The sequence below is a fragment of the Notolabrus celidotus genome, chromosome 22 (assembly GCF_009762535.1).
Source record: "Notolabrus celidotus isolate fNotCel1 chromosome 22, fNotCel1.pri, whole genome shotgun sequence".
Taxonomy (NCBI): Eukaryota; Metazoa; Chordata; class Actinopteri; order Labriformes; family Labridae; genus Notolabrus; species Notolabrus celidotus.
Window position 1 is genome coordinate 2,705,759 of NC_048293.1, and position 27,414 is coordinate 2,733,172.

At 41.9% G+C, this 27,414-nt stretch overlaps 1 protein-coding gene across 6 annotated transcripts; it reads right to left on the reverse strand.

Annotated features, from left to right (window-relative positions):
• Positions 1–320: 320 nt before the first annotated feature.
• Positions 321–27,243, reverse strand: LOC117805749 (beta-taxilin-like). 6 transcript variants are annotated; one of them, XM_034674288.1, is made up of 10 exons: positions 27,072–27,190; positions 5,037–5,286; positions 4,581–4,672; positions 4,305–4,475; positions 2,184–2,378; positions 1,785–1,904; positions 1,607–1,681; positions 1,427–1,519; positions 1,114–1,209; positions 321–1,005 (listed from the first exon to the last, which is right to left on the reverse strand). In XM_034674288.1, exons 2-10 carry the CDS (start codon positions 5,269–5,271, stop codon positions 385–387), a joined length of 1,698 nt encoding a protein of 565 aa, XP_034530179.1. In that variant the 5' UTR covers positions 5,272–5,286; positions 27,072–27,190; the 3' UTR covers positions 321–384. The 6 variants fall into 6 exon arrangements, with proteins under 6 accessions (XP_034530179.1, XP_034530180.1, XP_034530175.1 ...); XM_034674289.1 differs by having other exon boundaries at positions 26,962–27,190; XM_034674286.1 differs by lacking the exons at positions 321–1,005; positions 1,114–1,209; positions 1,427–1,519; ... (4 more) ...; positions 4,581–4,672; positions 5,037–5,286 and adding exons at positions 8,603–11,219; positions 11,546–12,315; positions 12,394–12,492; ... (2 more) ...; positions 13,904–17,867; positions 26,723–26,810 and having other exon boundaries at positions 26,962–27,190.
• Between the last annotated feature and the right edge of the window lie 171 nt (positions 27,244–27,414).

The window sequence follows — 27,414 nt, forward strand, 5'->3', positions numbered from 1 at the left end:
TTATTATTATTATTATTATTATTATTATTATTATTATTATTATTATTATTATTATTATTATTCATCTAAAATGATCTTTTGTGGAAAATATTAAAAGCCAAAAGAGCTTCACCAATAAGAGAATACAGAGAGGGATATTGCAGTTAGCAACTTTATCTGTGCGCAGTAAATTAGGAAGGGTATAAACACTCTTAACTTTCCCTCTTATAAAAGACATAAAACAGTTAAGTGGTTTTTGGCAAGTTCTTCTTGCAGGCACTAGAATTAAGCTTCTCTTAAATCTTGACACATGAGGATCAGACACTACACTCAAAGCCAGCATTTTTCTTTTTATTGCTACGAATCTCGCATGAAATATTTTTCTCTCTCAAAGTAGTGAAAGCATTAATCAACTGACTCCATTTCCAAATCTCTCTGTTCTTGGAATCCATCCTCTGCCTTCTGGAGGAGATCGCCGTTGCTCTTCTCTATGTGGTGCTCCTTTGGCTCCTCAGGGCCTTCAGAGAGTCCTTTCGATTGGCTGTCGGCTATTTCTGTGGGTACAACATGAGAGATGGTGAAAGAACTGGCGATATCCTTCAGTCGTGCCTGCTCGGATTTTAGTTTAGCCAGTTCCTTGGTGAGTGGAGTTTCGACTGTTGGTGTCTTGGTGGAGGCCGCAGGAGCAGGAGCTGCAGGGGCTTCAGGAGCTGCAGGAGCTGCAGGGGCTGCAGGGGCTGCAGGGGCTGCAGGAGCTGCAGGGGCTGCAGGAACTGCAGGGGCTGCAGGAGCTGCAGGGGCTGCAGTATTCTGGACAGGCTGGTCTTCTTTGGGGACTTCAGGGGTCTCCAGGACCTCAGGGCCTTCTTTCTCTGTTGGTTCAGTTGGGTTGCTGTCTGGTTGACTCCCAGCTTCCTGCACTTTCTCATAAAGATTCTTCCTTTCCTCTTGTAAAGCCCTGCAGAGATTCTCAAGCTTCTGGTTCTTTACCGTGACAAGCTCAAACTCCTTTTCCTTAATTGCTTTCTGTGAAGTATTGTGAAAAATATCAGTAAAAATTGAGAAATCTTCCAGTGAAAAGAAAGTCAAATACATGTTTTGTGCTATAAATGACTGAAAAACAATGTTTCTCACATCTGCCACCATGTCAACAAGACTCTTGTTGCAGCCGTCAAAGCGAGTCTTCCAAGACTGACACTCCTTTTCCAGCTTTTTCATCTTCTTGGTCATCTACAACACACACAAAAATCAAGTTGCACAACGCACAATCAAAGCCACTTCTAAAAATAGCTGCTGCAGTACAGTTTAGGATTATACAACTTGCCAGTTTAAGTGTAAATCTCATGGGATTTGTTTCAAATTTTCCTGTTTTTATCATGTTTCATTTGCAGATAAACAAAGTTATTCAACCATAATCATGAAGCTGTCTTCAAATACTCAGTCTTACTTTGTCCATATCCTGTTTGAAGCCGCTGTAGACACTGTTACTCTTTGATACTGTGCCCTGGATCTCATCAAACTTCTTGGAGTACATATCAAGCTGAGGAGAAATGGTGGAAGAATATCATGAGCCTCCAGGGACACAGACAATTAAGACAATGTTGTCCATGATGCCCCGTTACTGTACCTGAGCCCTCATATCATTTTCTTGCTCCCTAAAGGCCTTCACTTGAGTTTTATACGCCACAGCCTGTTTCAGCATCTGCAAGATATTAAAATGTTCAGCAAAAATTAGCATTAGTGCATACAAACTGCAAATATGTGGAGCTCGGATCAATCAATAAATCTGATACACAAGAACATACAAGCTCTTTCTCCAGCTTGTGCCTCTCCTCGGCCTCCTTCATTATCATGTTTGCCTGCGTGAGTTTGGTATCCAGCAGCTTTTCTTTCAGGTCTCTGTGTTTGAAGACCTTTTCCAGGTTCTGAAAGACAATCAGGTGAATTTATGAGACGTTTTCACACCGAAAGCTGTTTCATTTCTCGCTAAGGGCGCTTTGGCCACATAAAACTGAAATACACCAGCTCATAAATGTAAGACCTGGGTGAAATGTGCAAATAATTCATGTGTTTGAGACTGGCAGAGAAGTCCAGATGTGGGAGGTTGTACATAAGTATGTTACAGGTATTGTCAGCGAGTTTTAGACTTGGGTGTGTGTGGTGTATGTTTGTGTATATATGTATGTATTTGGTAGGATCAGTACCGCCTCTCGCTGGTCGTATTGTGAAATGAGCCCCTTCAGTTTCTCTGCCAGAGCGCTGTTTTCCTGGCACAGCTTGGTGTTTCGGCTGCTGTGTTCCTCGATTTGGGTCTGAATGTCAGTCAGTGTCCCCTGGAAGTGAGTGGTGATCTCTTTCCTCTTCAGGTCGTCTTCTCTGCACCTCTGCAGGGTCTCTTCCTGTATAGCAGGGATGGATGTTACAGATCAAAGCTCAAAATTTCAGTGACGGAGAGAAAGGGGCTTTATCTGCGATTTTATAAGGAGGGAAATCTTTAAGTTTCATCTCTCTTAGGTCGGTATATGTTCTTGCGTAAATTGAAATTAACGTAATACATTATTAATCTCTCTACTTTGTCCCTTTTGGCATGCTGTATTTAAGCTCCCGCAGTGTCTTCCTGCTTCCTTCTGCGGCTATAATGGAAAATATTAACACCACTCATCTTTTGAATCGCACATTTCCCTTTAAAATACCCCCTGAAGCCTCAGTTGACAATTCAAAACTAATATGCACTTTGTGTCAAACAGATTAAACTATCACTGAAGTATTTTGAGTTTGAGCTACCAGCCAAGAGCTAAGCATACAGGTGCAGCTAATCAGACTGATGTCAGAGGATGATCATTTCAAATATGAAAATGTCCCCAGATAAGCGGGAGAAAATGGATGGAGGGATGGATGGATGGATGAAATGTTAAACACACAATTGAAGATGCAATTAATAGCAATTAGCTATTGAAACTCAGTGATCAACCATGATTTAAAAGATTGTTTGACAGTCCAAATCTCTCTTTCTAAAAATCCCTGTTATTGTACCTGCTTCTTGTGTTTAGTTGTTTCATACTGCTTCAACTCTACTTCAATAAGAAGCCAACTTAAGGCTATAAAACATGATAAAGCTGTCTATTTAGTTTCATATTAAAGTCTGCACTGCTTTTAAAGGCACACATGGGAGCTAAATCTCAATTAATTCTGTGAGTGGTTCGTGTCCCGGATGCATGTTTCCCCCCACTCTCTAATCCCCACATTTCCTGTCTCTCTTCAGCTGTCCCATCAATACAGGCAAAAATGCTTCTAAAATATCTGTTTATCAACTGAAATGTTCTAGGTTAATGGTTTTGAGTAGAAATGATCAAAAGCTTCCAAAAGTAAATGTGATTCCCTTATGTTGCTTGTTTTGTCTGACAATCAAATAGTAGAAAATGATCTGATTTCTGTCACATGACTCAAAGATAAACAGGAAATTCTCTCAGAAGAGAAACTATAATCAGAAGTGGGATTTCTTCTGAAAGTTTCTGTACATATAAAACACAATTCAGCTGATGCTGTTAAGTAGATGACATTTCCTTCTGTTAAGCTGTTACCCCATGTAATTTCATGTACCAGTAACCCTTTAAATTTACACCAAGTCTCTGCTGCTGATGTCTTTTTAAATTGGATTTCATTTCTGTGTGGGAGTAAAATATAGAGCTGAGTTTTTGGTATGTGACTGTTTCAGTTGTTAAAACGGCTAAGAGTGGGAAAAGTTCCTTTGAGTAAATCAAAAGTAAAATGAGTGCCAACTATTTTAAAACATCAATCAATCTTCTCTTGCAAAGACAGCTGATATTCGCTTGCTTTCATGAGGTAGCAGACAGAATGATCAGTTTGACGGGTCTCAGGAAATCTGTGAATAATAGTTTTGAATAATAGCACATGCTGTAAATCAACCATTCGAACAGTCTTACTGTTCATACTAAAACAAAGAACACCACTCTTAGATCGTGTGAAAATAAGTTGTAGATTAACTATTTTGTCTAATTTTCCCCAATAAACACTGTAATAGGCGTTATTCGACTTTGAGATCTCTCTACTTGTACGAGAAATAAAATCTGCTTTTAAACAACACATGTCTTCTCAGCATGACGTGTGGGTGTGGCGGTTTAAGAGGTCATAGCCTGAGCTCTGACATAATGGTTGATCTCTGATGTCAGCTGATGTCACCTCCTGTTGGGTACAACATATGGCAACAACAGCCGGCCCACACCAAAAAAAAAACAACTAACAACAAATGGTGATTTGAAGAGCCCTGATTAGAAACCAGCATTGTGGAGGATTAGTCAAAGTACCTTTAAGGTTTTGTTGTGCCTCTGCAGCTCCCGGCAGAGCCCCTCCAGCTTGCTGCGAGCCAGCACGGCCCGGCTGTGCTCGCTCTGCAGCTGATCCTTCTCCTTCATGACTTGAAGCAACTTCTTCTGCAGAACCTTGAGCTGCTTCTGGTCACTCCGATGCTCCTCCAGCTGAAAAAAAACCACACAGAAAAATCAACCATGTGTCTATTAGGGGAGAGATTCAAACCACTTGTATTTTTTTATCCTTTCTGTTTTTTGTATTCATTCACTCACCAGCTCAGCGTGCTTCTTGATGATGGCTTCCAGTTTCTGCTCTGGAGTGTTGAGCTTGTTCAAGCTTTGCATCAGCAGCATGGCTTCTTTCCCTGAACAGCCGCAGATAACTTCATGTCAGTCAGGTTTAAGCTTAAATTATTTCACATAATAACCCCAGAGCAGGAAGAGACTCAGATTAACTCACAGAGATGTACAAACAATATGTAGAATTATTTATAATCATGAAATAATATTAAGGCTACGTCTCTGGGATTACGAGAAGTCCATCACTGTATGTGGAATCGGTATTTTACCTGCTTGTCTGTTGCAGATGGATGCACTTACACGCATTTCATCTCTGCGTACACACCTATCAGTTTCAGTACTACTTGGACTGCTGCTGACTGAGCTGAATAAAACCCACTCCAGCTATAATCAATGAGACATTTTTAGGGTAAAAAAAAAAACAAACACCTAGATTTTTGAGCATCTTCTTCTCCAGTTTCTGGTCCTTGCGGCTGTCTGACTCTTTGACGGCTGTGACCTCCTCGGTGTCCTCTGGCTCAGCGGGAATCTCGGCATCCTGGTAGGTGCTAATGATGTCCTCCAGCTGCTGGGCCAGGTCTTCTGTCAGGTCAATGTGGTGACCCTCGGCTGGCGACGCCTCAGGACCCACGGGTGCAGGGATGCTCTCCTGACGAGTCTCCATTATTCTGAGCTAGGACTGGGAGGGAAACATTTGGTCTCTGTAATGAAGCTGGTGTTCTTCTCATCATGGCATTTTGTCCTAAAATTAGTCCCTCGTGATAAAACCTGACCTGTTTCTAATATCAGTATTTTTTTTTAAAGACAATAAGCATGCTTACAAGGACAGACATCCACAACAACAGTCACTTTGCTCTACTTACCAACCAGTGTTTATCACTTTAAAGATAGTGTCTAATATTTAAGGTTATTTATAACAAACTTGGTAGAAATGGAATATAATATTCATAAGAATTTTATATTTGCACACTTGCACAACCATGTTTCTACAGCAGCACAGAACAGACAAAATAGTAACACACGCTTTCATGTATTTAGTGTGTTCAAAGATAGAAGAAGAAGAAGAAGAGAGTGGTTGTGCATGAAATATTTTCTAGTGATTGTATGAGACAAAGTAATGTTACAGGTTATTAATGACTGTTTATAGATTTATTTAGAGTTAGTATAGTTGAGAAATTGTAAGTTGTTTTACTGTGTCTGTCTGGTATATTGTTTATTAGAATGGAATCAAGCATCATCTGTTGAATTTTTGGTTTTGTGACACTAAAGGAACAACAGAATAAAGTTGTTTTTGTTTTTACAATATCCAACGGCTCAAGAGTGGATGATTGCTCCGGATGCAACAGGGAGACACGACAGACTTCCAGCTAGCAGTGCAGTTTTGTCAGCTACAGTGATTATTATTTTGATATTAAAAACTTGAGAATCATGATTATTATGCATCACAGGAGCTTCTTCTTCCTTTTTGCCATTTCTACACACTGTATCTTAAAGTGGTTACCTGTCTGTCATGGTTAAGTGACTCCTGCTTTTGACAGCCAGTTTAGAATTATTAAATCTGCACAGCTGAAGGTAGAGATTATTAAATCTGCACAGCTGAATGTAGAACAGATCTAATAATTCAAGTGGATTTGCTTGAATAAGTTCACCACAAATTGTCACCTTTCATAGAAAGATTGTCACAGATCAAAGTAATGATTGGTCTTTCTACCTAGCCTGCAACAGTGTGACAGTTAGCCAATGCAAACAATACAAAGAACATGAAACTGAAGCAGGTAGATTAAGTGACTCCATTATAATGTAATAATTAAAAACTCCTCTTTCCCTACTTAGACAACATGCTCAACAAATAGGTGTGCCAGCCTCACATATTAGCTAATAGTAGCCTTTTTTAAGACTAGGGATGCAGCAATCTGTCAATTATTATATTAGTTGAAAGGTTTCAAATTCACCATTATGTAGGTTTTTTTTTTTGTCATTGTCTGGCCAAGATATGAAAAATGTTCCACAGTTTCAGCATTTGAAGATTTGGTAATGCTGTGGGATTTTATTTGAGGATGTTTTTTATATTCTGGTCTGCCTTTTTTTTTTTTTTGTCCAACCAGTGAGGATCAATCACAACCACGAGACTAACAGATGATACAATTTACCGTGAGCATGAAGCAGATACTTCCATGGTGTCTTTGAGAACAGCTCTTAAAACAGCTGTTTATTCTATACTGAAGCAGCCAGTTGTGACTTTTTGAAATTACTGTGGCATCTGCAGACCTACAGTGTTTCCTGGTCTTGACAACATGTTGTGCAATCAAGGGATGTGTTGGGATATTTTTCTTTTTACAAGAAAGTGATTCAACCCTGGTCAATGTCGGTGATAGGAAAGGTGACTATTTTACGACAGTGAACAGCATTCAGTAACATGGTGCCTTAGAGCCTGTCCTTCTTGTGTTGTACAGGCACAAAGCCAGAGCCTGTTTACGTGCATAAAATTAGTGCAGCCTTCACACTGCCTGTGCTTTCACAAGCAGAGCACATGGCACCTGTTCCAGAGCCCACAGGCTATTTTAGGAACTTCTTTATATGGGCAAGTTATTTATTTATTTCTAATCCACTCTTATTGATGTCAATGTCAGCGGTTGTGCATACAAAAGCTGCATTTACAACTATTAAAATATCAGTGTTACATAAGTGACCCCCACTATATTCAATATTTCCAAAGGAGGCCGAGATCCAAATGGAAATTCAACTAAAAATTCATGACAGAAGTAAAAGCATTGATATTTACAGAGTGGTAGTGCACAGGCACATCAATCAATTAAAAAGAATACGTCCAATTTCAAAACAAAACGTATCTCGTAGGTTCAGAAGTGACACAAGCATGTCTCGAAGGTTGAACTTCTCCTACAGAAAGCCATGAGGTTCAAACAGTTGTTAGTACTTTAACTTTTAAGAACAAGAAGCAGTTTGAAAATCATCTTAACCACAGAGTGTTAGGTTATTTCTATGCAGTATGAAAGTAAATCTCACAAAGAGGCAGGATAGTGAGCAAACAGGGTCTTACCAGGACCAAGGGCCGGAGAGGGAAAAGGAAGAGTGTCGAGGGGCTTGGACAGGCTGCCACCACAGATACAACAGCTGTGATAAGAGCGCCTCAAAATAAACCAGAGGAGCACGGCTCACCCTCAGCAGAGAGAGGGAGGACAGAGATACTGTATGTGTCTGTCTCTGTTCAGGACACCTCACTTACTAAATCATAGTCCCCTGGTTGTAGTCTAAACAAGAATTGACCTCAGTGCAACACAAAGTTGCTGTTTGCAGGAGTACGATCACGTTTCATCATTCAGATGTGTTTTTTGTTTTGTTCAGATCTCCAGCAGCCATTTTACGCAATGCCTCTGCTGCTTTAAACCAATGCAGCACCAATTTTATTTTAAGCTGGGATGCTGTTAACAGCCATATAATTATTCTAACAAATGAGCCTGACAGGCCCAGTCACTGAGCAGCAGAGAAAAAAATTAACTGTCTCTCTGATTGGCCAGAATTAGAACAGACCTCCTTCCTTGCTCAAAGAAGATAATGCACTCTAAGATCAGAGTCATTCCCTAGCTTAATACATGCCTCACACATGCAGTATTCACTGTAGTGCTGCTGATACACAGTGGTGGTTTGCTGAATTTGATGCAACCTGAAAATGGATGAATATTATCCACAAGGTGAGAGCTATTTTTGGAAGCATTCATTTATTTTTTCTTGTTTCACGTTATGACTGCAGTAATAATTTTTCACCAGAGGATGTCACTGGTCGGAGTCTCTGCAGTTTTTCACTCTGGAAATATTTTTTTCCCAAACTCCCCCTCAAGATAAAAAGTGAATGATTTCTTCTGAAAACCCTTCCTTGTGTGCTCTAATTTGAACAACCATGAAGGTATGCAAGCCATTTTGAACAACAATGTTAAAAACATGAAATAAGCTGCAACACACACCCTTTGGGTCCGAAGTAGATTCTTTTAAAACAATTTTGAATTTAATCTGAAAAAGTAGAGCACCAAACAATAAAGTCCCCATAGCATAAAAGAGGCACTCCGTCTTGACTTGCCAGTTTTGATGCAAAAAGCGAAACAACAGATTGGCTACAGAGGGTTTTTTCTCCTCAAAGATTTTTAGCTGAGAGGTAAAATGATTTGTCCTCCGTGTGTTTTACAGGGAATTTCATAGATATGAGAGGCACAATGCAGTTCACTTAATATGAATACACAATAAAAACAAAACACAAACACATTCTGAATACATACTGTATGCAAAAGCAAAAAGGCTTCACTTTCCCTTCACATTTCATGAGCACTCTGCATCTTTATCACAACAAATAAAATCACATAACCGTGAAATCAAAGCTACATACATCTTCAGAGAGGGAAACAAATTAAAGCAGTGCACCTTTGAATTTTTTATGTAAACATGAGTGAACAAAGTGTTTTCAGATTTCAAAATCTATTTCCCAAACTGGTAACGTAACCACTTGAAGATGTGATGTGAATACACTTTTTTTTTTAGAAGATGAGACACACGGTGTTAGGGATCAACACTGTGCTATTTTCGCCCTCATTACACCTCCATTACGTCAACTGCAGACATTTTACCTCTTAGAGAGATATAAACAATCTGCATTAAAAAGTTTTCAGAATTCAACACTGCAAAAATAGTTTAAATAATAAAAATACACGTATATTTACAGAGAAGAAGTAATGCATTTGGTGAACGATTACTTACATTTTGAGTTGAAGCACAGTTATAGTCAAACAACTCACGCTGTTATAACATCATTACTTTAGTGTTACTAATAGTAAGTGATATTGATTTATCCAGTTACACTTGAAATGCAAGAAAACACACTTTTGACTGATCATCATAGCCCCTTAAAATTGTGTGCAACATGTTTCACAACATGGGAAACGTGACAGAACGACTGGAATGTTTCAAAATCACAAGAGAACGTAACATGTTTTACTCCCCTGTGTTCTCTGACCGAGTCAGTTAAACATCAAAGATGAAAGGATGAAAGTGCATCGTCAAAACTCATAAAATGCTTATGGTCATCCGTATAAGAAAGAAATAAAAGCTGTTCAATAAAAGCAAGTACATGAGATCAAAAGCAATGCCAGCGTGGCTCACTGCATAACTGCATCACTGCTGCATAAGTACAGATATACCATATAAATAGTAGTCAAATATTTACCAGTATCAATAAGTGCTCACGTTCTAATATATAAATACATCTTACAGTATTCATAATTACATAATAACTTCCTCTATTTTTGTGCAATAGCAAATCCCATGCATTTTTACCAAGATAAAAACCACAACATTAAGAGAAATGCAACAAAAGAAACGTTATTTAAGATTGTTTCACATAAATCAAGCTGCAACCGTCTGTCAGAAGACCTGACCGAAAAAAAGAAGCTTTCCTTTGAGAGAATGCTCTGACGGCGCAGACATGTCTGAATAAAGAGTACCTCGACATTTTCCTTATTCAACAGCAACCCTCGGATAACAATGGATGAAAAGCAAAATAAAGGCACAAACCCTTGCTGCTTGATTAGAAGCACCAAACTGCACAAGAAGCGTCTACTTAAAATTTGGTCAGACTGTTTCATAGTACACATACTTTTCCTCTTATAAATAGTCTTCATTTACTGCACTACTGTATCACATCTTGATATGATTACATTAAACAACAGTCTATTTTCAAAGTACACATACAGTAAAATACACTGTTTGTATGCATCTAAGAAGGAGTATATGTTAAGGACATTTGTACAGAATCCATAAATATAATTTATGTGCAATTGTACGCAAACTACTTTGTCAAACAAAGGCATATTAGCATAATATCTTTCCATATTGCACCTGCACCCAATAATGATTTTCATCTTCCCAAGACATCCCACTGCTCATCCAATAATTTCAAAGAATCTCTGAAGAGAAGAGCACATCAGACAGTTTTCCTCTTCACTGTGAAGGTTTGGTGTCCGCTCAGATTTAAAATGAGCTGTCTGGAGTGTGTTCAAGACCAGAGGAAGTGTTATTATATTGCCTCTAATGGGATAAAGATGGAGTTATATGCCTAAAGGGCAGAGGGCAACAAGATTGCAGTTGTTGCAAAGGGGCGTCTGTTCCTGTGTCAAATCAAGAAGACACAAAAAAGAGGCTTCAGTGAGGGTCTTCGGTGGTAATTTTCAATGAGGCAATGGCTTTCAAGCAGGTCTGGACATTCTCCTCCTGTCCGCTGTCCCCGACACTGAGGTCGAGGGTTTTCTCCTGAGCAGCCAGCTGGTCCTGGCCTCTGATGTCCTCTCCTCCCGTCTCAAGCCCATGAACAGATCCCTCCATGCTGCTGCAACGCTGGCCTTCATTGCTCTGGGGTCTTGGCACCAAGGAAGGGGTGACATCAGTGGTGGATGAAGGTGGGGAGTGTAACATCTGGAGCCCTCCGACAGGAGCGATGGGGAGCAAACTTTGGGCCTGCTGCTGGGAGTGAAGTGGGAGGTGGCTGAGGATGTTCTGGTGATGAGAACTGGCAGCACCAGGCAGAGTAGAAGCCAAGCTGCTCCTTTGATCCTGAAACGACATATTGGCAGCGTCAGCAGAAGTTTCAATATTGCCAAGATGATTTCTCATGTGAAAATAAATTACAGTAGGCAAAAATGTAGAAATGTGAGAAATACATCATTTCTTTTGTAGAAAACTTTAGAGAGCACATGGAGATCACATTCCACCAATTAGGTTGTAGTCAGTCCCTCACACACAACATATCGCCAACATTTCAGGCCTTGAATAATAAACTATAAATAACTTGTTTAATCAACTAGTAATCCTGGTGCCAACTAGTGACCGTGAAGACATTTAAATGTTTGGTCAACAAAACACACATCCCAAATACATACCATTTCCATTTCAAGGGCCACTTGGTGTTGAGCCATTTCCATCTTTGTCTGGTGTCTGGTTTTATCACTGCTGCCTCTGTGTTGGTGCGAGCCTCTGCGTGGAGAAACTGCCCTCAGCACAACTCTTTGCCGGCCTCTGACTGACGACTTTCCAGCAAGCTCTGTTCCAGGAGACATGGGACGTTCAATTGAGGCCGGGGAGAGGTGCTGAATGGCTGTCAAGCTAGGCGAACCCGGCCTTAAGGAGGAGGTATCCCATCGAGGAGAGGAGCGGCCACGTGGGGAGATTTCTCTCCTCGGGGACGGGTAACGCAGACGTGAAGGGGAGGGCTCCCTGATGGGGGACTCCCAACCAGGAGAGAGCAGACAAGAAGAATAAGGGTCGAATAGAAAGCTGGCATGGTCTGGAGACAGCAGAGCCAGAGAATCTTCATCCATGGACTTCTCTCTCTGATCTGTTGCCAGCATAGGACCTGTCCGCATACTAGAGGACTGTTGCCGGAGATCAGGATCAGGAAGAGAGGTGAGGGAACAGCCGTGGATAGCAGCAGTAGCTGTGACTGACAGAGAAGTGACTCCACATGGCTGAGGACTTGTGCTTCTTGAGCGCAACTTTGGAGTGGAGTCACCCTCATAATCATCATCCTCATCGTCCTCTTCATCAATGTCATCAGCTTCTTCATCCATGCCGTCAGAGTCTTCTGCATCTGAGAACTGGTGTTTGGTTGGGACCACCACCTCCGTCTTGGATTCTTGTTGGTTGTCATCAACTACAAAAGATAAACAAAAGTTTAGATTTGATCCGCTGTGATTCATTCATCTGCAAGAATGTCAAGTCAGTATCTTACCATGTTCTTGGATCTCTGTGTCATCTAATGTCACTGATACTCCAAGTTCAAGACATTTCTTCATGTGTGCCTTTGACTTCATATGTTTTGTCAGGTTTCCTGTGAAAGGATAGAACAAATACTAAGTTATGTTTGTTCTTGTAAAGGAATTAGTGTGCAATTTTTTTTTAAGTCCCAGGAGCTTTGCTGCTATTTCTTTGTGGGTAAAAACTTCTAAAAAATCACAAACTGCAATTACGTTAAAAAGAAACCTGAAAATGTGTAAGTGTGAGGATCCTTACCTTTAGTTTTAAAAGCAAAGTTGCACACCCTGCAGATGTATGGCCTCACGTCTGTGTGCGTCCTGATGTGTTTTTTCAGCATGCTTGGTTTTTTACAGCGAATGCCACACTCTTCACAAATGTATTTGCCCCGACCTCGACCTCTGACGTACACATAGTCTTCATTGGACTTGAACCTGAAAAATGTATAAAGTTCCATTGAAGACAGGCTGTGCTTTAAACAATCCTGAATAGATAAAGGAGCACAGACTTAAACATAGTATAAGGACTGACAGCCTAGCTGTATTTGCTGTCAGCTGAAATGGCAAGTGTTATGATAATTAATATCTTGACTGACCCTCCCTCGAAGATCTTAATGCGTGTTGGCACTGTTTGGGTTGTGGACGCCTCCCTCTCTTTCCACTCCTCCTTGGTAGTTTTCACTCTGCTGCTGGTGTCTTTCACCTTCTTCCCGTAGGTGATGTCCACCTCTTTGGGCTCTGGTTTCCTCTGCAGCTGAATCAGACGAATAAACATTTTGTTAACATCCCTTTTAAGTGGACACTGCAATGACAACGTAATGTGATGCTTCCAGCAGCGTAAGTCACACATGGTTGTAGACAGCATGTTTTGCAAACAGGAATTAAACTGCAGCTGCTGATGCTGGAGGAAACCCAGTACAGGTAACTAATTAATGTGTTGATTATAATGTTTCTATTATTGGAGAGCTACACTAACCATGAGTTTATGTCATTATGTGTCACATTTATCAGCCTAAATCAAATTCAATGAAGCAGTGCTTTTGCCAAGACGCAGGATTTTTTATTTTGAATGCATTTTAGTATTTGGTATTGAGTATTTCTACTTCCAAGACAGTATTTGTTCATGGTAACTGAGCAACTGATGAATAAATGCTTAAAACATCAAGTAGCAGAAAAAGGATTTCTTGCCAACAGGAGCTGAATCTTCTGCCAAAAGATTTTTAGAGCGCAGTGTTCTACATTCAAGGTAAAAGGGTCCTTCAATAAAGCACTTTCCATACTGTTACCTGCAGCTAACATTTGGGCCTACCTACCAAGGGGGAAAACTGCCCACTGCAGCTGAAGTATTTAGCTTATTCATTTAATTCCTTATAGGTTGAGTTAATATTAGAAAGACCTATTAATTTATGCCTCATATTTGAAATGAGACTGTTTTTTATGCACAACATGGTTCTAGAAACACTGTGAAGATGGGATAGTTTTTTTCACCTGTTCCATGGTCTGCCTCCACAGGATGAGGGATGAAACCAGTTTCCCCGTTCCAGCCTGAGACATGGCAGCCACTGTGTATATAACCTTTTCTCCCCTCTGTTTGGACCGCAGCAGAGCCAGAGCAGCATTGGTAGTCAGTTCCAGAGGGTTGGGGTTGTGGGAACTCACACACCAGGTGGCGTACACAGAGAAGAAAGGGGCGTTGGTGTGAGAGCAGCTCGGCTTGGTGTAGTTGAGATAACACCAGCTCACACCTGTCGTCGTGCGAAGGCTTGGAAACTGAGATAACAGTCTTGAATGCTCAGTGTCTGAGATCAGGATATCTGGACTGGTAACCAGCTGTGCCATCGTATCCATCTGCACTTGTTTCTCCATGCCAACCTCTTTCACTTCACTGGCTGACATCATGTAGGATGGTGAGCCGGTTTCCAAGGAGCTACTTTCCATAGTTGACTCAAGTCCGTGGTCAGTTGGCTCTGTTACTTTCTGCTGAAGTGTGATAAATTTACTCCTATGTGAGTCATCCTGAGCATGAGGTGTTGATGCACCCTGCTTCTCTGACCTTTGCCCCCTCTCTTCGCTCAAATTACATTTTCCCAATTCGACAGCACTCAGCTCCTCTACAATTTGGCCAAACATTCTTTCCTCTTTCACACGTTTTTGCTGCTTGACCTCTATGAAAAGGTCCAGGCTGCTAGCAGGGGACAGCATCCGTTTGTTAGCGCCACCACTGGAGGCGTTAGTGGTTGAGATAGTTCTTGAGGTCAGAGAAAGAGGGATGCCTGTCTTGAGTTTAGCTGATGACAGATCAAGGGCTTCGACAGTGAGGTTTTGCATGGAAGATGGTCTTGTATGAGAATCTAAATTTCCAGACAAACGGGCAGTTTGATTCTGAGGGGTGGATGTAAGGGAGCAAACGCCTTCATACTGATTGTCAATTATCTGAGATACTGAAGTGTAGGTGATACTGCCAAAGGATGGCACATGGGTCTGTATTCTCACAGGAACTAAGAGGCTCGGATGAGACAGCTGGGGAAATGTGTTCCCGGTGGAGAATATTGGCAAAGTCTGTGGCAGGACAGCAACTGCTGTGAATGGGGGAGACGTGCTACAGAAGTGCTGCGGAAACACTTGTGACGGGACTTGTGTTACCTCAGTGTCCATATTCAATGACTCCTGTCGCACCAAGTTTCCCCTCCTTCTCTCCCTCACAGCCGAGTGGCCAACACTGATGTCCACGTGTCTAACTTTGGATGTTGGAGAAAGACTGCCATAGTCAAATGATATGCTGCGTACCTCTGGGAACTCCTTGCGCAAGTTACACGGCGCCTGCTCTGAGGAGGAGCGTCTCATTTCATGTTGTTGACGCTGGTTAAGCACAGAGAGGGAGTGCCCACTCCCTGGCACAGCTAAGAGCTCTAACGGTTTGCCAAATTCATCTTGCCTGGCTGGAGAGACTGACTTCAAGCTCTCCTCCCTGTCAAAGGAGAAGGTGGAGCTATAAGACAAGTTGCTGTCTTGGCTAGGGCTGCGAGAGAGACTGGTGCAGGCAGACTCAAAACTAGATTCACCAGAGGAGTGCTCAATATCAGCTAAGCGAAGCCTTTTTTTCTTTGGAGGGAGCTTTTCTGGAGGGAATTGTGCTAAAGTTTCACTCCTTTGAGGCCACTGAAACTCCTCCACGTGCTTCTCTGGCTCCTTCACCTGCACCTCTGGAGCTTTTTCTGGACTGTCAGGCTCTACTGTGACCCTAATTTCTGGGACTTGTATGTTGGGCTGTCGCACAAGTTTAGGGCCTATTTGAAACGATTGCCTGAGGCTGCTATCAGTCCTTTCCAACTCATATGATTCACTTGCCTCCATAGCTTGAAATGAAGAAATACTTTCCTGTCTCTGCCCTTGATACTTGTACGATTCTGTCTGTTCAGAGAGAGGCCTGTTTATTGAGTTTGTGTGCTGGATAACAGAAATGACATTCCCTAAAGTTTTTCGTCCAGACATCTCAAGGCTTACTGATATGTCCATGTCACACCTGTCCACCTGTGTTAGCATACTTGAAGAGCGTCCTTTTCCTAAAGCCGTAATCCCAGCTGCAGGTTGTTTTGAATCATAGTCCTTGCTTAAATCAAACATCTCTTCACACTCGTGATGAACTTCATATTGACCTGCCAATTCTTCTTCTTCCCTCTTCTCCTTTCGACGCTTCCTTGTTGCCAGTTCCATTGCATGTCTCTGATGGCTCATATTAGTTGCCATAGAGGGGTAACTTTCCATTTCCAATCCATGAGGTGCATTGCCACTCTCGCCCATCTTTCCATGGCTGTCAGTGTCTGTGTGGCCTTCATGTGCAGAGTGTTCGAAAGCAGCTTGCCGCCTTAGTCTCCTATTGCCTCCAGTACTTGTTCTCTCATCAAACGAGTGGCTGCCTCTAAGGGCTTGAGGCATGGTCAGACAAACTGCTGAGGCTGCTGGCATGGAGTTGCTTCTGATCAGAAGCCCCACATCAGAGCCAGCATCTAACTGGGGTTCTTTTAGCTCTTCCCTCGTGAATGACTTTGTGTTTATTTTGATTGACTCAACAGTGTCTTTTTCTTGAGTGAACACACGGGACACGCCTTTCTCAGCACGTTTTGTGGTATACTCACTTGAGTCTGTGCTACAAGCCACAAAGGCTGCTGTCTGTTTAGGGCTTGGTCTGTAACACTTCCCAAACATAATTTCTTGATAGGTCTTTGCGTTGGTGTTGGGGGGACCAGTCTGGTGCTCGGTACTCTCAGAGCGCGAGAAGTAGCCAGAGTCCGTGCTGCCCTTGCTAGACTGACTCGGTAGGGACAGATTGTGCTCCGAGTCGCTGCTTCTTTTTTCAGACAGCCGAAGTGCGAGCCTCTGTTTGATGGTGCAAGATTGAATTGCACGGCTAGCCTCGGAAGCGGCAGGAGGTGCATTGATTTCTGGGGTCTGGGATGAACCATCCTGAGCTGACATCGACGTGGCTCCCTTTTTCTGAGCAATGAGATTTAGTACTTTTACAGCAGTGTTATCTGATCCCTCCACTGGAGAGTCCAGCAGCAGCAGCGGGTCATTAAGAGTGTCCTCGTCCGTGTCCGTGCTTTGCTCAGCATCAGAGAATAACTCTCCTTCCCCTTCAAAAGACCCCTGGTCTGTATTGGCATTATAAGAACCAAGTTCTGAGAGTGGCACTGTTCCAGCTTTTACCGAGTGAGCATGGGACTTTCTGTGTTTATATAAATTGCTCTTGGTTTTGAAGGAAAACCCACAGGGGACACATGGATAGGGCCGTTCCCCGGTGTGCGAGCGTATATGTTTCTTGAGCACACTGGGTTTGGCACACGCCCTTCCACAGTAATCACAAACATACTTCCCGGGCTTTTGTGGCTTCTGTTCCACCTTGCTCACAGTCTCCGACAGCTGATCCATCCCTGAATGGGAGCACTGTTGTTGGACTTCAGGTGAACTGGTGGACTTCATGTGAGATGCAGGTCCTGGTGACTGTGCAGAACCTAGCTGACATAGAGCTTTCTGTCTGCCACTAGGAAACTGTTTTGTGGACTGTCCCGGATATGTAGACCCCTCATGGTCTGGATGGATTGTGGACTGGATTTGGGAGTGCTGATCTTCTAACTGCAGGGATTTCCCTGAGTCAGACATTTCTATGAAACCACTTGTGTCTCTGCTCTGGTCTTCTTGCAGTTGTTGGTGCCACCCCGTGCCTTCTGATTCCACTGATGGACTCCTTTTAGTCTGTGCTGCCTCTGAGGTGCATTTCTTCTGTGCAACATTTCTGTCCTGACCCTCAACAGAGCTTTTCACCCCTGCAGTGGCTTCAAGTGACTCCATGAATTCAATGTCACTTTCTTTGGGATCAATTTTCAAGGACACCGTCTGTTATGTAACTGTAGTGATATTAACATATGTGTGAATGATTCCTGGGAAGGGTCATCTGAAAGAAATAAGACAGAGATGGCAATTAGACAAATGAAATAAGGATGTGTGAAAAAAGAACAATCAAGATGAGTCTGAAAAGAAAGTTTCCCCTTAACAATCAAATCAGCAGTTGAATCTGATTCCCTCTTTGAGAGAATGCGTTATTCAAGACTGTTTCCCAAAAGCCTTCCTAGTAAAACTGGAGTATAAAAGTCATAATGAGCTCAATTACAGCAGGAATGGAAATATTTTCTCTGTTGCCGTCTCTGAAAACCTCTCGTCAATCCTGGCAGATGACCTAAACTTGCTGAAGCCCTGTTAGGGTGCATAGACTTGTGTAGGTATTTAAGGCACATACTTTTAGAATATGTGTGCCATAAATGAACTTGTTAATGTTATTAGGGCATGTGTGAGCTAAATAGGGGTCTAATAGACATCCAGTTCTTGGCCAAAGCACCATCTGCTTAAAAACAAAACATTTTTTCACATTTGTAAATGTGAGATGTCACTTATTCTTTAAGTGCCAATATGTGTTACCATATGAAGGAATGGTTGTGTAGGTTTATTCCATACCCTGAGGAATAAGTAGCCAGAACAATTTACAGCCAAGCATACAATACCTATAGTTTTTCAAAATAAAGATGTATTTTGAAAATCTGTATGTATTGTATGCTTAGTTGGAAAATATAAACAATGAACCACCCGGGTCTTTGTCTCATAACTTTCCTCTGTATGGTTTCTGTCAACATGGTGGGGTACCTCAATAGTAATAGAAGTTTATATGGCAAGAATCAGTGACCAAAATAAAATACTTGGATCTCTGCAGAAGATGGGGAATTCAATTTTAAAAAGTGTTGATAAATGTTAGTTTTTCAAATTGATGCACCCCACTACACACAGATGAGACAGTCAAATCATGTGTGATGAAGTGTGAGGAGTCCACCTGCACCCCTCTTGATGCAGTGTCTACATAAAAATAGTGAAATGCTTTGCTGAAGTCCTAAACTAAGCCAGGATGGTACTCTACATGATCGGGTGCCTTGTTCTTTCGGGATCAAACCCTTTAAACTCGTCTGTGTTACAAGTGTCATCAACTCCACTCCGAGCTGCCGGGGACTACATACTGCCCTGTGCATAAACATTCCCGACTCATCATCATCATCATCCCTGTGGTTAAAGTGAATTGCTTTTGCCGCTACACTTTCGCCTCATACCATGGGGATGGATCTCTGAGGGCACGTCATTTCCATCTTCTCAGTATCAAATGCTGTGTCCTCCCTAACGAGGTTATGTAAGATTATCTGGTTCAAACCCTCTGAGTTCCCCTTAATTAGGACATCCTCCGACTCTCACTCTCTTTCTCTCGCTCCCTCTCTTTGTTAGCACACCGCACACTCCTCAGGCATAAACCAGAGGATACAAATCCAAGGTGACTCTCGAGATGCCAAGAGATGCTTGAAAGCAGCTGTAAGGATAATATATCACATTTTCTTTTCAATTTGTCTTTCTCTTTTTTTTTCGCAGATGCCCATTGCCTCTTTTGGCTGTTCATGCTTCTGTAGCTCTGCTTTCAAACAGATTTGATGGCTTCTTCCAGAGCCGGATAGAGAAAAAATATGAGAGCATATGAAGGATGGTGAGGGCTGCCTCGGATTGGAACGTTCCATGTTTCAACGAGGAGGTTTACTGAGGTAAACTAAGTGGGGTGCCTGGGGGTAACAAAATTCAGAGGCCTGAAAGGGAGCTCCCTTTCAAGGTCGGTCTGACCTCATTGCTTAGTTTCCATCCTCTGTAAGCTACAAGAGAAGGGAAGGGGGAATATGGGTGCAGAGTGACAGCAAGATAAGACCCTCAGAAACAATGCATACCTTTGAACTAAGCACGATAGCGAGGGAACAGAGCCGACATATTCAGAGGCTCACTGACAAGTCCCTCAACATATTCAGACTTTTCTGTATGAAGCCTGTACTTGCAGATCTTTCCCCGCAAATTTATCTCGCTCATGGCAACAAGCACTAACCTTTACCAAAATATATGACACAGCAGCAATGACGTGCAACAACAGGAGGCAGGTGGGTGGCAGTAGGTGTTTTTCAGGATGACAGTGGGCTGACGGTGGTACAGTATGATCGCATGGATGGAGAAATGACTTAATGGATAGATGTATTTAATCAACAGACATTCCTGGGGCACATCCTATACTGCTCTTCATACAGAAAAGGGGACAATGACCAAACACTTGCTGAATATGGAGAGCATCATTATGCCACTGCATTACATCATTAGAGGCAAAGTTGGCCATGAAAGGGAACAGACATGAAACCTCACGCTGACAACAAATCCATAAATATCATAAAGAGATGACCGGCTTCAGAGAAGCTGGATGGTAAAACCCTCTGTGGTTCTCTTGGAGCAACATAGCACATAGCATGCAGTATCAACCGTCAGCCCTGACTGTGATCAGAATGACATAAAGCACACGGTCTGATGGGAAGAAAGCCTCGACTCATACAGCAGCTGACATTCAGATATCAAACATAATCCTCATACAAACCTGACATTTGAATAGTCCCTTGTCCCATATCGACAGTCACATGTGACATTCCTCATACTGCATAGTCCATTTCTCCATTCTCCTCATGCCCGGGTAACAATAATGAAATAAATTAGCAAGGTAAAGTCCCATCAGTCATGAAGCTGCTGGCTGACTGGGTGTACATTAGAAGATCTATTGATGCGAGCTAGTCACCAGAGAAAATACCCAACCGTGACGTGCGGACCCAGGCACAAAAATAGCAAAGGGGCCCTGGGAGGGATTACACAACAGCCCACGTTTAAGGACGCTTTTCCTCTCACTCTCTCTCTCTCACACAGCAGCAGCTGCCTCACTCTACACACAAAGTGGGGGAGTCAGATATCATGATGCAAAGAGCTGAACATCACCTTTCTAGACAGCCAGAGCTCATTCATCCCCAAGTTTAACTCTCTATTCCAGTCTTAAATGAGACATCTTGGATGAAATCATGCAGGTACATGTATTCATTCAGATTATAATCTATATACAATCATTTGTACGGGGTATGCAGAGCAGAAGGTACAGGCAAAAGTGACAAGCTCTCTGAAAGGCACTAATCACATGGTGCTGCAGCCCTGAATATACATTTCCTACAGAGTGATCCTATTCAGTTTGTATAGTGAGAGGAACTCAATGAAAAGACTTCATGTGGCTGGCTGCGAGGATGCTGCAAAAATTAGACATGTTCTCTGAATCCTGAGACACCCACAGCCGGCTCTGAGCCAGTTCTTCCCATCACGACAGGATTTGCTTTGTGAATGGAGAGAGTCGTGATGAGGGTGTCATTAACACAGCAAAAAGTAGGACAATACAGCAGATTATGTGCAGCTGCAAATCTCATCCTCTGAATCAGATGTATGAGTTCAGTATGACATGGTGCTTTTTCAGACTCTACGTTAATGCAACAACTTCTGAGTCTACGCTATTTACCAAAAACTTCATATTGTGATGATGCTGTTTATTATTCTCCAAGCCACAGACTGTATTATATTATTTTGTATTGTTATATTATTGTGTTAACTTCAAATGCTCCACAATTCATGATTTGTCATCATTTAAAATTGAGACTAACATTTCTGAATGTAGCAAGTATCAATTTAGTTCAAAGGAAATGCAACCTGGACCAATGCATCAGATACCATGAAGAAGTACTCTTTTACATTTCAATGCTACAGACTAATACATATGTTAACACTGTGTTGAGCAGTTACTGTTTACAGTCCTGACTGTTTAAGTTCTGACGACCACTCACTGTGAACACAAGCATTTGCATCTTATAAATGCTACAATGTGGCATAACAGTTGCTCAAGCAGAGATGATTCATTCATTAGCAAATATTGATTCAGCAAATATCTATACTGACCTCAAGTGTGCAAACATTTGCTTTCATTGCCAAAACAAGTCACATGGGTTAAACCAAGGAAGGTTATGTCAGGACAATCTGTCTTTACGGTTGTGTTAGGCAAATACTACTCCACAAAGATGTGTTGAATTACCTACAAATGTACTGATCCAGCCCAGACAATAGTTGAATACTGCAATTTCAAATCATTTTCTATAATTCAATGTGCGTTTTTTTTTTATAATGTTGTTCTGTAAAGTAATGATCTTATTACATTTGTCTTCTCTTTGGCGCCATCTGTGGAGATAAATGATAATAGCAGGATTTTTTTTGAGGGGGTGCATAGACTGTATATATAATGGACGTAGTATCCATGATGTCACCCATCTGTTCCTGAGCGCTGTTTCAAAGCCAGTCGGTGGCAGCAGCCATATTGGAAATGCGGAACTCAACCAGGCATAGTGTGACATAAAGAGGCGGAGTTTGAGCCTCCTAGCCAACAGCTATGTGTTCCCGACCGGGAGTCAAGTCAGTCATGTCCTTATTCAGGCAAAAACTTGTAATCTTAATATCTTGAACACAATATCTTATTGGGGGCGGCAGTAGTTCAGTCCATAGGGACTTGGCTTGGGAACCAAAGGGTCGCCGTTTCGAGTCCCAGTATGGACGAACTTTGGCAAGTGGACTGGTGGCTGGAGAGGTGCTGGTTCACTTGCCTGGGCACTGCCGAAGTGCCCTTGGGCAAGGCACCGAACCCCCAACTGCTCTGGTTGACGGCAGTATCCTCACTCTGACATTTCTCCCTAAGCATGTTCACTGCATGTGTGTGCATTTGTATGAAAAAAAACTGTATGTGTAGCATGTCCAAAATAGCATGAGTGAAAAAATTTAATTTCCCCCCTGGGGATCAATAAAGTACGTTTCTTTCTCTTTTGAACCGTCGCGTTAGAAAAAAAATCCAATTCAATGTGTGCCGATAGCGAAATTAGCTACGTAGAGCCAAGCCGTTTTTTGAACCAGGCTGTAAACATGTTTATTAATGCTGTAAAGATCGTCTTTTTTGAATTGGGGTGTATGTGGTTTCCTGTGTTTCTGCAGCCAGCCTCAAGTGGATTCTTGATGAATTGCAGTTTATAACACTATAGTAGCCATTAACTTGCAATGCTAACAGAGACTGGAAAAAACTATGGCCAGTGTGTATTGTCATTTGAGTAACTGAATAAAGAATGCTTGAATAATGAGATTTTTCATGTAAATTTCGCCACCAACAGCCAGTTTGTTATACTACTACTAAGTGAAGTCTATGTGCCAATACACAGGTACCTGACTCGGGTTTGACTACGTTCAAAACAATCTTAGATAAACTACTGATAAGGCTAAAGCTGTAAAAAGGTGTAGTTGTCAGCAAAAATTGATGACAAATTAGAATTTTATAGTCAATTATTTTGTCATCACACATATTTAAAATTGAGTTGTTTTCCAGCGCTTAGTTGCCGGGTCATCTCGCAACCGTACTGTCACTGCTGAGCGTTGCGCTCGCAAAACAGTGACAGGGAAGCGACAGGCAAAGAAAACTTAGCAAAATGGTAGCGACTGCTGGCCATCGTGTCCTAGAAGTTTTTCTTCCTCTTCTCCTACCACTAAACAGTTGAACAAACTCTAACAACATTACTATAAAGGACACACTAAACATTAAACTCATCCAACTTACATGAACAATTTATGTTCAAAGCCAAAACAAAGATGAGCCTTGAGTTCAGATATCTAAAGGCATGTTGTTAGTCAATGATTATAAATAAGCACCATTAAATAATTGCGCAATGTGTTATCCAAATACTCATATGTTTGAATAATCAATACCTAGTTTATTCTGAAAAATAGTTGTTAGACGCAGCTTTAATTAGGGCAACAAATTAAACCACCTATAGTCTGATTTCTGCTGGACCGGCACCAGGTGAAAAAAGATGACATTTCTCTGCCATTTTTAAATCCACAGTGATTGCTGAATATCTGCCAAAAGCCATCTGTTTGATAATTTGATTTGGATGCTGCTCTTGTGTTTTTGCACTCCAGTAAACTGGGGTTTCCCTCCATGATCTCAGTGTATTTATGATCACCCACCTCAGTGATTTATGTGAAACTCTGGCCTTTCAACACAATATAATTTACACAACTATAAATATCTCACCCGCTTTGACCATCCTCCTCAGTTTCCCTCTGTGCCATTGGGTGAGAACAACTGGGTGCCTCTATGAATAGGAGTCCTTGGCTTTGGGCTACAGCTGAGGCATATTTAACAGAGGTCTTAACATGAAGCTTACACAGCAGAACAAAGGCTTCAAACTTATGCAACAACTTCAGTTTAACTTTGCTGTAGAATTCTGAATCCTACCAAAATGGCATGCCTGTGTTTCTTGTGCAGCAAAACTGTAATTTCATAGAAAACTTCCCCTCCCTGTGAGCCAAAAAGCAGTGAATGCAGAGACTGTGGATCGACAGAGTCCCTCCACAGTATGGAATTGCAGAGAGCTATTATTAGATATTGCCTCTAACAAGCCGAAGATGAAGTTGAAGCTAACTAACTGCACTGTAGCTGAGATCCATTATGCTGTATTCAGTATCTAGAGGAGCGGCACTAAAATGGCTGATACTCTATGTGCAGTGAAGGTCAAGTCGCCCATCTCTATAAATATAATGGTCTGTCCCCCAGGATGTTCCACACTGCTTGGCATTTCCACTATCTAAAGCTACACCGCTGACCGGCTCAAATCTGCCACAAATTTGCATGTGATTGAATGCCACACATGCACTCGTCTACTAGCGGGCCTCTAATGATATTAGCGGTTAAACAGATGGGAGGGGAAGGGGGGGACAGAGGGGACAACACACACACAAAGAGAGAGAGAGGGAGGGGAGGGGTTGGGATGATGGAGGGGGAGGGGGGTGGTGTTTATGAATGGAAGGAATGAGGTTTTCCTCCCTGCAGGCTGTAGTGGCTGTCATATGGCTGACTGAGATATCACTTACAGGGGAACACTACAGGTTGAACAAACAGCTGATACAAACACCAATGAAACACTGTAAATAAAACCGAAGTCCACCTCTCGCTCGCATCAATCATTCATTCCAAAAAGAATTTATTCAAAAACTTCACCTGCTTCACCTCCCGGACCATCGTTTCATTTATCCGTCTCTTTAAATCAGCCTCTCGGAGCAGCTGTACTTACGCCATTATCGCAGCAGTACCTGAAAATAATCTGACATGATTGTGTGTTTCCATGGAAACCATGCCAACGTCTGTAGCAGTTTGCAGCTTCCTGTCTACATATATAATTACCACAGCAGATTACAGCAACAAGCCTGCAGAAATGAGAGGAGAAAACAGGCTTCAGCCACACAGTGCATCAATATCTCATCATGCAGTGTTACAGGTTATACTTATTGAGATGGAGGACGTAAAAATAAAGCTTCTTCTGGTGTAAACTCACATAAAAATAGTCCTTGAAGAGAAAGGAGATGTAGTCTTGGTCTATCATCCAAAATGCTGCATTCGTTTCGGTGAAGGCAGTGGTTATAGAAATGAAAAATAGATGCTGAATGTAAGGTGCTTAACAAAATGTCTTACATGGTACAACGGCTTCAAGAAAATGTCAAAAAATGACTCTAAATATAACACTGATCACTTACTATTGTAATTAGGGATGGTCCATAGCAATTTACTTCCTAGTCGTTAAAAGGAAAATTACAATTTTTACTATCCGACTAGTCTAAAGGTTAGAAAACACTCAGAATACAGCCAACATGGCCGAACGTGATCACACAGTTTGTGATAGCAATGTCTATTTGGTTTACTGAGTGTGGATTACACTAGCAGAGCAAGCACCACCAGCCTTCGGTCCTCTTTGCACGTAAACATAAGGTCATCATATGTCGGTCCCATGTTCAAGCTCCATGTCCCGAGTCCCAACAAATATCTATAAAACCCTAATATATCCCTATTTGGAACAATAGCTGTCTCATGTTTTAACAAGTTGGAAAACCCAAAACAATGCACCTAGCTTGATCTGTCTATGTATATCTGTTACTGTTTTAACCAAAAGAAAACCATCTCCAAATGCACCACAAGTCAGTACATGTGTCAATCAATCTCAGTAGCTGTTGCTTAGTTAGCCTAGTCCTAACAGGAGCTGCTGCATGAGGTCAGGTTTATGGGTCAGGTAGGCTAGCTAACATATGCATGCCATGAGAAAGTCAGCATCTTCCAGAGAGCTCCAGGAGAGTTACAGCTTCTTTCAAAAAGTACTCTGCAACAAATATTCAGCATTTTGCATACATTGCAGACTTACACATTAAAACCAGCAAACACAAACAGTGGGTACCGGCAGGAAGCAGCACTGGTGCAACCAAGTGCAATGTGGCATAATCTGGTGACAACCAACTTGATTGCCCACCACTTTGTAAAGCACAACCAAAGCTTTTACATTTTACAACAAGCGTGTGTGTTTGCACTATAGCTGAGTTAATTGTGACCAAAGTGTCCCAATATGAAGGTTCTAAAGTCTAGTCACTCTCGGTTCCAGGCCACATTCCTGTGCATTGCTGCGGTCGATTTTCTACGGAATTTAATCTCAGAATTCAGACTTTTTTCTCAGAACAAAAACATAAAAAATATATATTGGACCTTAATTTTCTTTTTTCAGTAATCCTCTTCCATAGTTATTATATACAACTCATAACAGTAAGCTATTGATTTAGTCTATGATTGAGTTCTGCCCACATATGTTAGAGCTTTAATTCTTACATTTAAAGATAACTCAGTTGTAATCTTAAACATTGACTCAACATGTCCGCTAAGTCTTTTTAAAAATGGTGGTTTGCCCCTTTAAATCGCCATTTTCCAGTAAAGAGTAGAATCTCTTTAGTATTCTCCGTCTTGTGCACATCTGTCCTCACATGATTTACATCCTCACATCCCCCTGTTGTGTTATTGGTGTTGTTGTTGTTTGGGGGATCAGCTGTCAGGTGGGCTGGGGATAGCCTGCTGAAAGAGGGGGAAATGCAGGGACGTGAGAACCCCTTGCAAACCCCCCATCTGCACGTCATGGAACATTTGCAGAACAGGGACCTCCCACCTTAAAGGCGTGCAGCAGAGAGCAGACACAACACAGAGATCTGCCCTGCACCGGACTCACCATCTTAGGTGACATACACCTCTCGCTATCGGGGATCAGTGGAGGAAGCAGCCAGCTTTAAAAACACTGTGCGAGCGTGGAGAGTGACGCCGCAGGGCGCAGAGGCTTACCAGACACTGTGCGACATGCAGAAGATTTCATTTCACCGACATTTCTCTCATGCATGACACGGGATCTGGTTTTCCGGGTCGTGTGTGCTCAGCAGGGGGTGTACAGATCCGTTTTGCGCCGTCAGCGTGCTTTAAAAAATGCACCGCACGACCAAGATGTTATTCCCGAAGTGAGCAGCAGGGGGCGCTAAGAAGGTGTAATACCTGAGATAACACTGGCATGAAACAAGGAGTCCTTAATTCCAGATGATACAATCAAAACGTATTAGAAATTGAGATTTGTTTGGAGATATGTCATTTATTTCCCCAAGCAACTTTTATAAAATAAAAAAACATGAAGCTT

Coding starts and splice junctions, on each gene's coding strand:
- LOC117805749 (XM_034674284.1), bottom strand. CDS start 17,764: ATGGAGTCACTTGAAGCCACTGCAGGGGTGAAAAGCTCTGTTGAGGGT. Junction 13,170..13,903: donor GGAGGCAGACCATGGAACAG/GTGAAAAAAACT, acceptor CGTCTGATTCAG/CTGCAGAGGAAACCAGAGCC. Junction 12,493..12,674: donor CTTTGCTTTTAAAACTAAAG/GTAAGGATCCTC, acceptor ATCCTTTCACAG/GAAACCTGACAAAACATATG.